The following is a 14,734-nucleotide window of genomic DNA, read 5'->3' as shown; positions in this document are numbered from 1 at the left end:
TCTTCATCACTATAGGTACTCCATTCCCAGGTGGCCGTGGTGTAAGGAACTCATTTTTTGGCGTGAAAGGAGTGACAGCTGTGAAAATGCAGGTACTGTTGGTTGTTAGCATGCTCAATTTGGACAAAGATATATGCAGAACCATCACAGAGGTGGAGATCAACATCAATGAAGTGACCATGTTCGGTTCGTAAGGACCACACAAAACAGGTGGGAGAGGAAGTGTTGAGGTTGTGGAGAGATCAGGATAGGGTGTCTATGCCCTGAATCCAGTTCATGAACACATCATCAGTGTATCTGGACCAGACAAGAGATTTTGGGAGGGTAGGCATGTTTCCTCTAAATGGTCCATAAATAAGTTGGCATTGGAGGGTGGTATGTAGGTGCCCATGGCTGTGCCACAGATTTGTTTGCATACCTTCCCCTCAAAGGAGAAGTTAATGTGTGGTATGGAATCAGGTGATGGGTTTCGTGTCGGAAGCATGTTGAGAGAGATAGTGTTCAATAGCAGCAAGGCCATAGGTCTGAGGGGTGTTGTATATGAAGATAGCAATAACACTGATAAGTAGAGACCTCCAGGTGATTGTATCTCTGATATGAGAGGCTACACTGCAGGCATTCAGTTGGAGATGTTGATCGATGAGAGAGGGAATTCTTTCAGCAGAAGTGCAGCAACCAGCTACAATAGGGTTTCTAGGACTTTGAAAAGCAGGTGTGTCAAGGTAATTGAGTTGAAGAGGGAGACTGATTCAGAGGAGAGTTTCTGTAATGTGCCTAAGGATTGAAATAGGGATTGAAGGTTAAGATGGACTGCGATGGGATCACTATGTAGGTGGAGGAGTCAAACTGTTGGCAGTATCCTTCTGTCAGGTAATCACTGAGGTTTGTTGCGGTGTTGGAGCCTTTGTGTGCAGGAAGGATATTCAATCTTGGTCTGTTTTGAAGTTGCAATTGCTGTCCTTTCTTCTGTCGAGAGGTTTTCTTGGGAAGTACCCTGAGGATGGGTGATGAAGCAAAGATGGATATAAGGAAGGTGACCAGCGGGTGTTTGCAGTGAGACAGTTACGGCTGGAAGGCAGTATGAACTGGGAGAGGCAAGGTTCAACGTTGGGATCAAGTTGGCTTTATTTGGAGGGACTGATAGCAATGAAGTGTTAGCACTGTAGTTCAAAATAACACTGCATGACAGACCTTTACAAACTGTCATATCATCATTGCAATGAGTCTGTGAAATTGATAATTAAGTGGTTGCAAAAGTGTAAATTTCTAATGGCATGACACAAAAATTACATTGTCTGTCATATCCCAGCAGAACAAGAAGATAATTTAAAATGGTAGTATTTTTACCTCGTAATTTATGGTTCTCTCATTTTTTATGGTAATTGTAACACAAATAGTGAACACAAAGAGAAAGAATTATGTAATCATAGTGAGCATAATACTTCAAATTTTTTCAATACATTAAATCTGTTGTAGCTCACAACAAACAACTTCCATTTCTCTAAGAAACTTCAAACTTGGTTCCAAATGGTTCAAAACATCTGAGGTCACCAGTCCCCTAGAACTTAGAACTACTTAAACCTAACTGACCTAAGGACATTACACATATCCATGCCCAAGGCAGGATTCAAACCTGCGACCGTAGCAGTCGCGCGGTTCTGGACTGAAGCATCTAGAACCGCTCGGCCACTGCGGCAGCTAAACTTCAAACTTGAAAAAATATTATAAAAACTGAACAATGACATTCTTTAGATTGTGAAAATTACAACAATTACTTAAAGCATTACGAGGAATCAGTGGGAGTCATAATAACAAGTACCAGTATCTAAAAGTATCTTGAGGAACTAGCACCTGCAGATCATCTGGCTTATTTTCAGTAACATTTTTACTTCTTTCTCTTGCCTATTACATAGATCTCCCGAATGACTGTTACACTTAAATATATCCAAATTGGCATTCACTTCAAAATACCAACATGTTCCCTTCAGTAGTCTTTTTATCAGCTTCTTTCCATGTTATTTTGCATGGGGACAGCACTGCATATTTATTATGTGTTAACAGTTTCTCACCTCCACTTATTTAGACTGTTTCTTTTTTGTTTTTGTTTCCCCTGTACCTTTTGCTTCTTAGTTTTCTCATTTCCAATATTCTTCAAATCAACACAACACAATACCATCCTTGCCCATCAGCATCTGGGCCATGAATCTCCTGAAAGAGCTTCATAATGTCCAAATACAAAGTATTAGAGAGAGTTGTGACATTTCACAGACTTTTAATGTAATGCTGTTTTGCAACCTGATGTAGGTGTGTATCCCCTGGCCGTGCACTGAAGTGACCCAATGACATAATGCATTAAACAATCTGCTATCTTAAAGCCAGCACCTGGCAGTCTTCAAAGTTCTTTCTTTGTAGCTCCGTAAGGCAGCAGCTTAAGCTTATTTATCCACTTGTATCCACTCAACTCTTGGATCATACATGCTGAGCTGTGAATAAAGCCAGCTCTATGTTCAGATCCTGCTTTTGCCGGTGTACCATAGGCAGAGGGTGCAATCACTGCTCTACACCACGAAAATCAAAATACCTTACATGATTCAATAACTCCAACTGCCTCTCCACCCAACAAACTCAGTTTCTCTATCATGGAAGTAATTCTTTTAATGTGATTGTTTGATGAACAAATGAACTTATGTATTGTCTCCAGTTGTTCCTGACACAAAAGTCTTACCCCATAACATTTTATAGTTGTCTTCTGAATCATGTTGATCCCAGCAATTACAGCACTATTCTATATTAGCGTTCAGTGTACATGTTCCCCCCCCCCCCCCCCCCCCCCCCCTCAATAAGTCGCCGTGTTTCCAAAGACAAGTCTTCATGCAGATCACTTAGCAAAACAGAAAACATCTTAGGTCTTAGGTGTGACTTGTTTACCAGCTTTTTATAGTATGAAGTTATTTATTTTAACATCCAAAATCTCACCTTCATCTGTGTTCTTCCGCCTGAAAGATTGTCCACAACCTAAGATGTACTGCAAATCCAGATCTCTTCTCTTGCACAGTATTCAGTATCACAGCTCTTCAAACAGAGGGGGGGGGGGGGGGGGGGGGGGGGGGAAATTCAGCATAAACAATAAACAGAGCAACAACCTAATATGCTTCAAAACAGCATGTTGACAACAGTGTTTTGTGTTTGTCTGAATTGTAGATTTTGTGGTATGTTGCTCACAGCTTTCATCCACATCATGTGTCACGTAACTTGTAGCATTACAGGAGATGCATAGAGTTTTGATGCCTAATGTAACATCAGCCAATAGGTTCTTTCTTCAAAGAATTCTCTTTATCAGTGAAACTACCTTTACAAATCTTCATAAGCTGAATGTAAAAAATATGCATTATTGGGCCACCGAAACGGGCTGAACATTAGAGGCTGTGGTGTGTGAATGTTTGGGGCAACTAATTGGAGACCACATGATTGGTCCTTACTTCATTGAAGAAACCCTAATGGGTAAAATATATGCACAATTTCCTACCAGAGTGCTACTGGCTTTCATAGATTAAGTACCACTTGAAATAAATTGATGAGTGATGGGTGCCTGACTCAAAACTTACTTGTTGCTAGGAAATCACTCACACAGCTCTTTCCTCGGCAATAGACAGGATGTGAAGGTGGTGTTAGTTAGCTTGCACATTCACCCCAAATGACACCACTGGACTTTATTTTCTGGGGTAAACTCAAAGATAACATCTATTCAGACTTTGAAAAAAAACCCAAGAGATTTAAAACATGTACAACGATATTGAAGGAATCCATTCAGTCTCTTAAAGCAGTGGAGGGTGGGCATTTCAAAGACTTGATGAATAAAAGGAATTTTAAGAATATGTTTATGATCACATGATTTAGTGATTTGCTTTGTGTTATTATTGCTGACACAATTTTGCAATGGAAGTATTTATCCTGATGTTAAACATATGACACAAAGTTATTATTTTACAGTTTGCACTCTTCAATTCCCTGTTTTACAAATCCATTAAATGTTTGATGTACACCTTTCTTTCAAGAATCTGGAAAAACAAGAGCAGAACAGTTACCATAATTAACAGGTGAAGCACCCTTAAATGCAATGTCCTTCGTCTTCCAGTGTCAGTCAAACAACATGTTGCCAAGTGTGATTAGTATCCATTTGAAATTCCAGTTTTCTCCACTATTCCAGTTTTATAAGTAAAACACTCTGAGCTATGTTAAGCTGGAGTGCAACATCAGCCTACTTTACCAGTTCCATTTAACAACATGAACTTCAGCATAAGCCAACAACTGGTTTTCAAGACAGATAAATCCTAAGTCCTAAATATTGTAATTTCTCTGAAACTACAATTTAGATTTTCAAGAGTAAAATGCCATTGGTTTCATATCATTTTAGAACAATACTAACAGTAGAAATTACAATAGTTTAATTTGAAAAAGTGAAGGTGATTCATAATCTCTGTAACAAATGTTACAGTGAAGAGAGAATGGAAGTCATTTAGTGAGGACCTTTCACCCTCACATATGAAGTGAGCAGTTTTGCTGAATAACTCTTTTTTTGTTTACATTTTACCAAAAATCTTCCATCATAACAGAAACGTCTAAATAGGTTACATCTGGAAAATCTAATGCAAAAATAAATCTTCGAGAGTTTTTTTCCTTCTTCTTTATATACCGATATGAAATATTCACTGGAAGTATCTAAAGTTTTGTTGCTATAGTATGGTCTTTCTTTTTAGGTGGTGGAGGGCCATTACATTTTGGTGTATGTTCAAACTATCTGCATGACATCGGCAAAGATGATGAAATATATGCATACGTAAGGAGGTGAGTATTACATGAAAAAGTGTGTGAATGACAAACAACAGTTACATTTTTTGTTTCCAAATTAAATTTTCAAGAACATTCACTTACTTTTAAAACTATTTTAAGTGTATCAGTGTGATCTGAGAACAAACTGAAATTAAAATTGCCTACACGATGATTACAAGAGCAGTTATCTTATAAAAGAAACTACTTTCTTTCAGGAAGTAAGTGAATAATGTTGTAGCACAAAAACAGAAAGAATATTGGAGAAATGTGCGAGATTGAGGCAACAGCTACAAACCAGTTTTATATGAGAAAATAAAGGTCATCAGAACTGTATTTTGGAGAGATGGGTTCCATTTATGATCTAGACATCCTGATTAAACACTTCTTAGTTTCACAAAATTAACTGAGATGGTTCCTATGATAAGGTCAAATCAAATTTCTTTCCCCATACGTCTACAAGTGAGCCACTCTTCTGTCTGTAATGAAACCCATGTTAAATTTAAGCTAAAATAAAAATATTTGCTCCTTCAGTAACTGCATTTTTGAGTGTTACCATCATAGACAGTTCTTTCCCAGACAAAGACTTGAGTTATTGTATACCACCCCCTTTATGTTACCAGCTTATGAATGATAACGTCAGCAGCCTTTGCAGGCTGTTTAGCCTTCACAGACTGTGCGCTGTTAAATGGGGCATTAAACATTACACTCCAGAAGATAGAATTACAAACTCATCTAGAATCACAAACTCACCTATTTGCTCCTACAGATACTAGGTACAGGGCCTACAGTCTGATTTAACTTAAAAATTCTTACATTATTGCTTTGAGTTTCTAGATTATAATCTGTAAACACTCTCCTGTATCTTCAGTTTCCCAAAAATCTGTAATGCATTTTGAAACAATCAAAAAATAGTGGGAGAGTGAATTGAGGATCCTGATAATGATAACTGATTATTGGATATTGTCAGCAGTTTTCAGTGACATCCATCACAATGAGCCATAGAATATTCTGTCACCAATAGTGTTTGTAGATTGTAATATGATTTTTAAGACAGAGAGGCAATGTAAATGCTTGAGGTTGACTCATCAACAACAAACACAAAGTTTGGACCACTGCCTCTTCAGAATGAAGAGCTGGACTTGTCTATGATCTTCTGCTCTTGGCCACCTTATTCTGCGTATGCCTTACACGAATATTCTTCAACTGTTTTTCATGGTAACCTCTGCTGAAGTGAAATCAATTCAACCTCTATACCTATTTTCTTTCTTGCAGTTTCAAATATCTTTGTTTTTTGATGCCTGCTAAGACTAAATAGTTGAAGTTTGAAGCTATGTGTAAAAAAATACTACCCACATTAAAATACGACTTCTTTTAAATATGACCCTTTTACTCACATATTGTGTAGTTCCTCATAATAATGAAATACGCCATCTCTTGAGAATTTTGTGTAACACACTCCACTCAGTAACAGATCCAAAAAATACTTTATTAACCTGGCACATAGAAATAGCTACAACTGTTAACAATAACAGGTTTTAAAATAGTTAAGTGTCAATAATTGCACTAATACAGAGTCTTTATGAAACTATGTATAAGTTAGCTTTTAATGAAAAAGATAAGAATAACTTTTTAGTTACTTAAATTACAATGTAACAAGAAACAAAATCTACACTAAGCTCCCTTAAAAATCATTTCTGTTACTGAAATGTTTTACTTTTTTACAGCGCACCAAATTTTCATATGCCAAAAGAAAACACCAAGCCTGTTATCATGGTTGGACCAGGCACAGGAATTGCTCCTTTTAGAGGATTTTGGCAGCAGCGAATGGCAGAACTACAAGCATCTCAGAAAGGTTGGTCAATTGGTTTATCTACCTGTTTTCAATTAATGCTTCACATTACACAAAATGTGTCACTGGCTTATAACTTATTTGTCAACACTGTCAACTGAAAAGGTGCCAATTTTAGCATGAATTAAAAATATAATTGGCAGTTATCACAGCTTTTGCGCTACTCACTGGGTGAACTTAGATGTTAACAATACAACCAAATTTTTTCTAACTGTTACTCAGTGAACAAATCACCTTTGGTGTAACTTCAACTGTGATACCTGTTTGAGTCAAGCCAATGGCTGTTATCCTACACACAATACACATCGAATGAAGGGTACTGAGTAATGCTCATCAATCTAAGGCTCTTTCTAGGTAGTGTTAACAGAGGAGACTAGTAAAACCTCGATTCTTTAAAGAATCAAACTCCCATGTATAAAACACCTTCAATTGTCTGATTACTTTATAAACAAGTCAAAGTGTTACATATTTCACATTATGGATGTAAGCAAGAATTTTTTTTTTTAAAGGACTGAAATTATATTTAATGTTTGTTTAGAACTGCTTAAGTGCTCTTATTCTCAAATACTGGATGAATGGAGTCCAGGTAATTTGTGCACCATAAGATGAGGTGCCTCATGACATATACACAGTTTGTTGCAGAAATACCTGTCTCCCAGAGTCTACATTTTAGCATAAGATTGTCCTTCTTAAGGATTAGATTATGGCAGAATTTTAAATTTGGTTTATAGTTATATGAAACACTGAAAATCAAATTTTTATTGCCAGTGGTGGCAATTAGACAGGTAACCTGCATAATGGACCATCAACCATTAACCACGAATCGGGTTAGCCATTTAATTAAATAGATAGAGATGAAAACAGCAGAAAATTTTGTCACATATTTGTTTAATAAGTGCTAGAGCATCACAGAGATGCTCGACAAATTGCAGTGAGAAGTGTTGTGTGTCCTGTGGAAGTTTAATGTTACCAATACAACAGTGTGTGTTCCAAGATGTGGCAGGCAGCATATTATTTTCATAATCATCCTACAAATTAACCACAATGGGAAAATCAGAGAAATCTGAGCTCTTATCGAAGCCTAACAACAGTCATTCTTCCTGGACACCATCCATGTATGGAACAGGAAAGGGGGAATGTGATAGTGCCACCAGAAGTACTCTCCACTACACCTGGAAAAGTGGCTTGAGGATTAAATGTGTACATAAACAAGTGTGAGACTTTATTTTTTTTGTATTTTATATGGCCAAACAGTACAACATTCACAACTTACCAATTTATTTCTCAAGTCTTGTTAACCTGAATCCCAAACATTAACTGACTACACAAAATTCTACTGTTAATTTTTTTTTTTTTTTTTACAATGGTAGCCAACAAAGTAATATGAATGTATTCCCAAGTTGACAGAAAAAAGGATCTTGCATGCATTTTAATAGCAACATTTCTTCAGTCATATTGTATGCAGATTTATCCATCAGTAAATACCAGCATGCAAACCAGGCACAGCCAAGATACTGAATGTGCTTACAACTGGTTCAAATAAACAGTTTAATCTCATATTATGCAATTTCAAATGAACATAAATGGCCTGCTGGTACCAAAAATAGCTATTCTTGATTGCATATTGAATGAAACACAATATACAATATTCTTTGGGCTCAATCTGGGTAACATGAACAAAGAGTTAACAAATGGGTAAACAGCAAGCTCCATTTAGCTTGTTTTGAGCTTAGGAGTAATTCTCGCTGGACTGAGACCAGAATGATGGCTTAATTTCCATACTTTTGCCCCATGTTGTCTTACGGAATTATCTTCAAAGGCAGTGGAGTGAAAGGAAAAAAATGTAGCGAAATGGTGCAGTAATAAAACTTAATAAAATACGTATCCAAACAATCTGCAGAGATCTGTTAAAAATCTTTGTGTCCTTACACCCATTTTCCAATACATTAACTGTTTACTGGTACTTGTTAATAATATAAGTGTTTCATCTGAATTAAGAATTACACAACCACAACACATGACAAGGTAGCAATTTGTATGTAGACTTTACCTCTTTGTCTATGATGCAGAGCAGGTTTTTGTGTTCCGCTGCATGGATTTTAAACCACTGCATAATGCAATATACTGAGAAACATTGAGAATTCAAACTAAAAGATAAGTAATTCTTGTACATTTGGTAAATATGTATGTCCCGTTGTATCAGTTAATAGGGTTTCTTCCTGTTCCACTCACGTACTGTGCATGCTGTAATTAAACTAATCTTGTCCTCATGATCGCTATGTGAGTGATACACAGGGGGGTTGTAGTATATTCATAAAGTTACCAATCAAAGCCAGTTCTTGAAACTTTGTATGTAGGTTTACATCTATCATCAGCAGTCTACCAGTTCGGTTCCCACAGCATCTCTGAGACACACAACCATGAATCAAACAAACCTGTCACCATTCATACTGCCTTTATCTGTATACATTCAATATCCCCTATTAGTCATATTTGGTACAGGTCTCGCACAGTTGAGCAGTATTCTAGACTGAGTCACATAAGTGATTTGTAAGCAGCCTCCTTTGTACACCGATTGTAATTTGCCAGTATTCTACCAATAAACTGAAGTCTACCACCTGCTTTATGCATGACTGAGCCTATGTGAGCGTTCCATCCCATATACCTGCAAAGCATTACACACAGCAATTTGTACAAGTTGGCTGATTCCAGCTGTGACTCATTAATATTATAGTCACAAGATACTATATTTTTATGCTACGTGCATAATTTTATATTTCTGAACATTTAGAGCAAGTTGCCAATCTTTGCACCACTCTGAAATCTTATCAAGGTCTCAAGAAATATTTACGCAGCTTCTTTCAGACAGTACTTCACTATGGATAACTGTGTCACCTGCAAAAAGTCTGATGTTATCATCAATATTGTCCGCAAGGTCATTAATATGCAAATGAACAGCAAGGGTTCCAGCACACTTCCATGGGTACACCCAAACGTATTTCTACATCTGACAATGACTCTCCAACAATCATAATACACAGTGTCCCCACTGAAAAATCCTAAATCCAGTCAAAAATTTCACTTGATACTCCATATGGTCATACTTTTGACAATAAGTGTTTATGTTGCTCTCAGTGAAATGCTTTTTGGAAATCAAGGAATACTGCATCCACTTGACTGCCTTGATTCAAAGCTTTCAGTAAGTCATGTGAGAAAAGTGGGAAATTGGCGTCACATGATTGATGTTCTTGGAATCCATGCTTATACGCAATGGAGAAGGTCATTCTGTTCGAGATTCCTCATTAAGTTTGAGCTCAGAATATGTTCTAAGAGTCCACAACAAATCAATGTCAAGGACATGTACAGCAGTTTCGTGGATAACTTCTACTAGCCCCTCTCGTGAACAGGTGTGACCTGTGATTTCTTCCCATTACAGGGCATGGTTTTTTGTCCAAGGGATCTACAATATATTATAGTTAGAAGAGGGGCTAACTCAGTAAAAATTCGGTATGGAATCTGATTGGGATTCCATTGGGCCCTGGAGCTTTGTTCCATTTTAATGATTTCAACTGCTTCTGAACACTAATGACACTAACAGTGATTTCACTCATCTTTTCAGTGGTACAAGGATTAAATTGGGGCATTCTCCTGGTGGATTACACATGACTATTGTTTTATGAAAGATATGAATGTAGATTTATAGACTTACAGCTAGCAACACAGGATAAACAGGGGCTATTAATTTAACTTGTGATGCATCAACTCATAGCTTTCATGTTACATTTACTATCCAACAGGAGTGATCAAAAAGTTAACAGGAAATTTTTTCAGGTATCTTTAGTTATTCATTAACATCAACTTTTTCCCATTCAAAGTAATCCTCCACAGATATAATATCAGATGTAATACACTTCAGCCAGCATTTTTTTCCAATTTCGGAAGCACATCTGCAACTCATTTTTCATTATGGTGTTCAGCTCTTTCAGTAATTCTGTTTTTCTCTCAACATGAGAATACAAATAGATCACAGGGAGCCATGTCCAGTGAATACGGTAGCTAAGGCAGCATAATGGTTTTGTTTTTTGGCCAAAGAATTACGATCAACCACTGAGGTGTGAGTGGGAGCATTATTGTGATGTCATTTCCATATGTAATTTCATCACAGTGTGGTTATTTTCATTGGATTTCTTCACGCAAATGGTAAATAGCTCCCAGTTTGTATTCCTTATTGACCATACAACCATAAGTGAGGAACTCATGATGCACTCGTTGTAATCAATGAAAGCAATGAGAAGAAACTTCACATGTGATGGAATTTGTTGAGTTCATCTACCTACATAGATACTCTGCAAATAACATTTAAGTGGCTGGTAGAGGGTTCATCAAACCATCTTCACAATTTTCTATTATTCCAAACTCGTATAACGAACATCTATATCTTTCTGTACGTCCTCTGATTTCCCTTATTTTATCATGGTGATCGTTTCTCCTTTTGCAGATCGATGTCAACAAAATATTTTTGCATTCGGAGGAGAAAGTTGGTGATTAGAATTTCTTGAGAAGATACCATCGCAACGAAAAATGCCTTTCTTTTACTGATATCCAGCCCAAATCCTGTATCTGTGACACTGTCTCCCACATTTCGCGATAATAAAAAGGTGCTGCCCTTCTTTGAACTTTTTCGATGTACTCCGTCAATGCTATCTGATAAGGATCCCACACGGTGCAACAGTATTCTAAAACAAGATGGACAAGCATAGCGTTGGCAGTCTCCTTAGTAGATCTGTTACATTTTCTAATTGTCCTGCCAATAAAACGCTGTCTTTGCGTAGCCTTCCCCACAACATTTTCTATGTGTTGCTTCCAATTTAAGTTATTCATAATTGTAATTCCTAGGTATTTACTTGAATTTACAGCCTTTAGATTGACTGGTTTATCGTGTAACCGAAGTTTAGCAGATTCTTTTTAGCACCCATTTGGATGACCTCACACTTTTCATTCTTTCTTTGGTCTTGGATTTTCAGATGATTTCCATTGGAAAAGACTGAGCCCTGGTTTCAATGTAATATCGACATACCCGGTTTTCATCACCTGTTATAATCTTCTTCAGAAGTGTTGGATTATTGTTGACTTCATTCAGCAATTCCTGGGTGGCTCCCCCCATCCTCCCTCGGGCATGGGGGTGTGTCATGCTTAGCGTAAGTTAGTTTAAGTTAGATTAAGTAGTGTGTAAGCTTAGGGACCGATGACCTCATCAGTTTGGTCCCATAAGACCTTACCACAAATTTCCAATTCTTGGGCAACATCTATGTGACATTGGTTTTGGTCAAAGTTCAACAATTTTGGAACAAAATTTGCTGCTATATATTTTGTGCCCAAACCACCTGAAAAAATTTCTTGACATGAGCAAAAGGATACGCCGAAATCATTTGCAAACTCTCTGATGCTGATTCACTGATTTTCCCAAACAATTTCCTTTACTTCTTGCACATTTTCATTAGTAATTGGCGTGCTAGGGTCTCCAGGGCAGTCATGATCTCCAGTATCTTCTTGACCCTCTTCAAAACAATTATACCACTCATAAACTTTCTTTTTAGTCATAGCAGATCCACCATTAGCCACAGTCAATATTTTGAATGTGGTTCTGCTCTACATTCCATTTTTCAAGATAAATTTAAAGCAAATTCTTTGATCCATCTGTTTCATAAGCAAAAATTCGCTGAGAACTCAAAACCTCATGTAACCTTTTTGACTGTTTTTGTTGTTGTGGTCTTCAGTCCTGAGACTGGTTTGATGCAGCTCTCCATGCTACTCTATCCTGTGCAAGCTTCTTCATCTCCCAGTACCTACTGCAACCTACATCCTTCTGAATCTGCTTAGTGTATTCATCTCTTGGTCTCCCCCTACGATTTTTACCCTCCACGCTGCCCTCCAATACTAAATTGGTGATCCCTTGATGCCTCAGAACATGTCCTACCAACCAGTCCCTTCTTCTAGTCAAGTTGTGCCACACACTTCTCTTCTCCCCAATCCTATTCAATACTTCCTCATTAGTTATGTGATCTACCCATCTAATCTTCAGCATTCTTCTGTAGCACCACATTTCGAAAGCTTCTATTCTCTTCTTGTCCAAACTAGTTATCGTCCATGTTTCACTTCCATACATGGCTACACTCCATACAAATACTTTCAGAAATGACTTCCTGACACTTAAATCAATACTCGATGTTAACAAATTTCTCTTTTTCAGAAACGCTTTCCTTGCCATTGCCAGTCTACATTTGATATCCTCTCTACTTCAACCATCATCAGTTATTTTGTTCCCCAAATAGCAAAACTCCATTACTACTTTGTCTCATTTCCTAATCTAATTCCCTCAGCATCACCCGACTTCATTCGACTACATTCCATTATCCTCGTTTTGCTTTTGTTGTTCATCTTACACCCTCCTTTCATGACACTGTCCATTCCGTTTAACTGCTCTTCCAAATCCTTTGCTGTCTCTGACAGAATTACAACGTCATCGGCGAACCTCAAAGTTTTTATTTCTTCTCCATGGATTTTAATACCTATTCTGAATTTTTCTTTTGTCTCCTTCACTGCTTGCTCAATATACAGATTGAATAACATCAGGGATAGGCTACAACCCTGTCTCACTCCCTTTCCAACCACTGCTTCCCTTTCGTGCCCCTGAACTCTTATAACTGCCATCTGGTTTCTGTACTAATTGTAAATAGCCTTTCGCTCCCTGTATTTTACCCCTGCCACCTTCAGAATTTGAAAGAGAGTATTCCAGTCAACATTGTCAAAAGCTTTCTCTAAGTCTACAAATGATAGAAACGTAGGTTTGCCTTTCCTTAATCTAGCTTCTAAGATAAGTTGTAGGGTCAGTATTGCCTCACGTGTTCCAACATTTCTACGGAATCCAAACTGATCTTCCCCGAGGTCAGCTTCTACCAGTTTTTTTACATTCATCTGTAGAGAATACGTGTTAGTATTTTGCATCCGTGACTTATTAAACTGATTGTTCGGTAATTTTCACATCTGTCAGCACCTGCTTTCTTTGGGATCGGAATTATTATATTATTCTTGAAGTCTGAGGGTATTTCGCCTGTCTCATACATCTAACTCACCAGATGGTAGAGTTTTGTCAGGACTGGCTCTCCCAAGGCCATCAGTAGTTCTAATGGAATGTTGTCTAGTCCCGGGGCCTTGTTTCGACTCAGGTCTTTTAGTGCTCTGTCAAACTCTTCACGCAGTATTGTATCTCCCATTTCATCTTCATCTACATCCTCTTCCATTTCCATAATATTGTCCTCAAGTACATTGCCCTTGTATAGGCCCTCTATATACTCCCTCCACCTTTCTGCTTTCCCTTCTTTGCTTAGAACTGGGTTTCCATCTGAGCTCTTGATATTCATACAAGTGGTTCTCTGTTCTCCAAAGGTCTCTTTAATTTTCCTGTAGGCAGTATCTATCTTACCCCTAATGAGATAAGCCTCTACATCCTTACATTTGTCCTCTAGCTATCCCTGCATAGCCATTTTGCACTTCCTGTCGATCTTGTTTTTGAGACGTTTGTATTCCTTTTTGACTGTCAACAATAAACTAAATATTCAAAACAGCTGAAAATGCAAACATACACCAGGAACATCTGTAACAGCAACTTACATTTTTTGTTTTGTTTTGAAAACTGGATGTAAACAGCCTGCGAAATTAACAAATTTCCTTTGCTTTTTGGTCACATCTCACCTACAGTTTAATAGTTGTTAATCATTAATACTACTCTTTAACACATCACAGGTGGCAGAATGGAGCACTGCTTCATATTAGGTTGGTGTAGAAGTTCGTAGAGTTTTTGTTTTGCATGTTGGTATTCCAGTTGCTATAAGTTTACTTATCGACTGTCATTTTTATTTGTAGTTCACTGCTGCTATTGTCATTTTGTCACCTGGAAATAGTGATTTGAGCTATGGGTGCTAGAAAATGTGAGGGTCCAGTCGAGAAATCAGAACATTTCTGACATTCTTCTGTTCAGTTCAGTAGAGGGGTGAC

General features: G+C 37.6%; 1 protein-coding gene across 1 annotated transcript in view; it reads left to right on the top strand.

Annotated features, from left to right (window-relative positions):
• LOC126188360 (nitric oxide synthase, salivary gland-like) overlaps window positions 1–14,734 on the top strand; it is a 162,612-nt gene that overhangs the window by 122,269 nt on the left and 25,609 nt on the right. Inside the window, exons 21-22 of the mRNA XM_049929959.1 lie at window positions 4,758–4,845; window positions 6,555–6,682. Coding sequence (XP_049785916.1) covers window positions 4,758–4,845; window positions 6,555–6,682 — 216 coding nt within the window. The remainder of the gene's footprint in view (window positions 1–4,757; window positions 4,846–6,554; window positions 6,683–14,734) is intronic.

The sequence above is a fragment of the Schistocerca cancellata genome, chromosome 5, assembly GCF_023864275.1.
Source record: "Schistocerca cancellata isolate TAMUIC-IGC-003103 chromosome 5, iqSchCanc2.1, whole genome shotgun sequence".
Classification (NCBI taxonomy): domain Eukaryota; kingdom Metazoa; phylum Arthropoda; class Insecta; order Orthoptera; family Acrididae; genus Schistocerca; species Schistocerca cancellata.
Note: the sequence above shows the minus strand (reverse complement) of the source record. Positions and strands in the feature narration are given on the sequence as shown.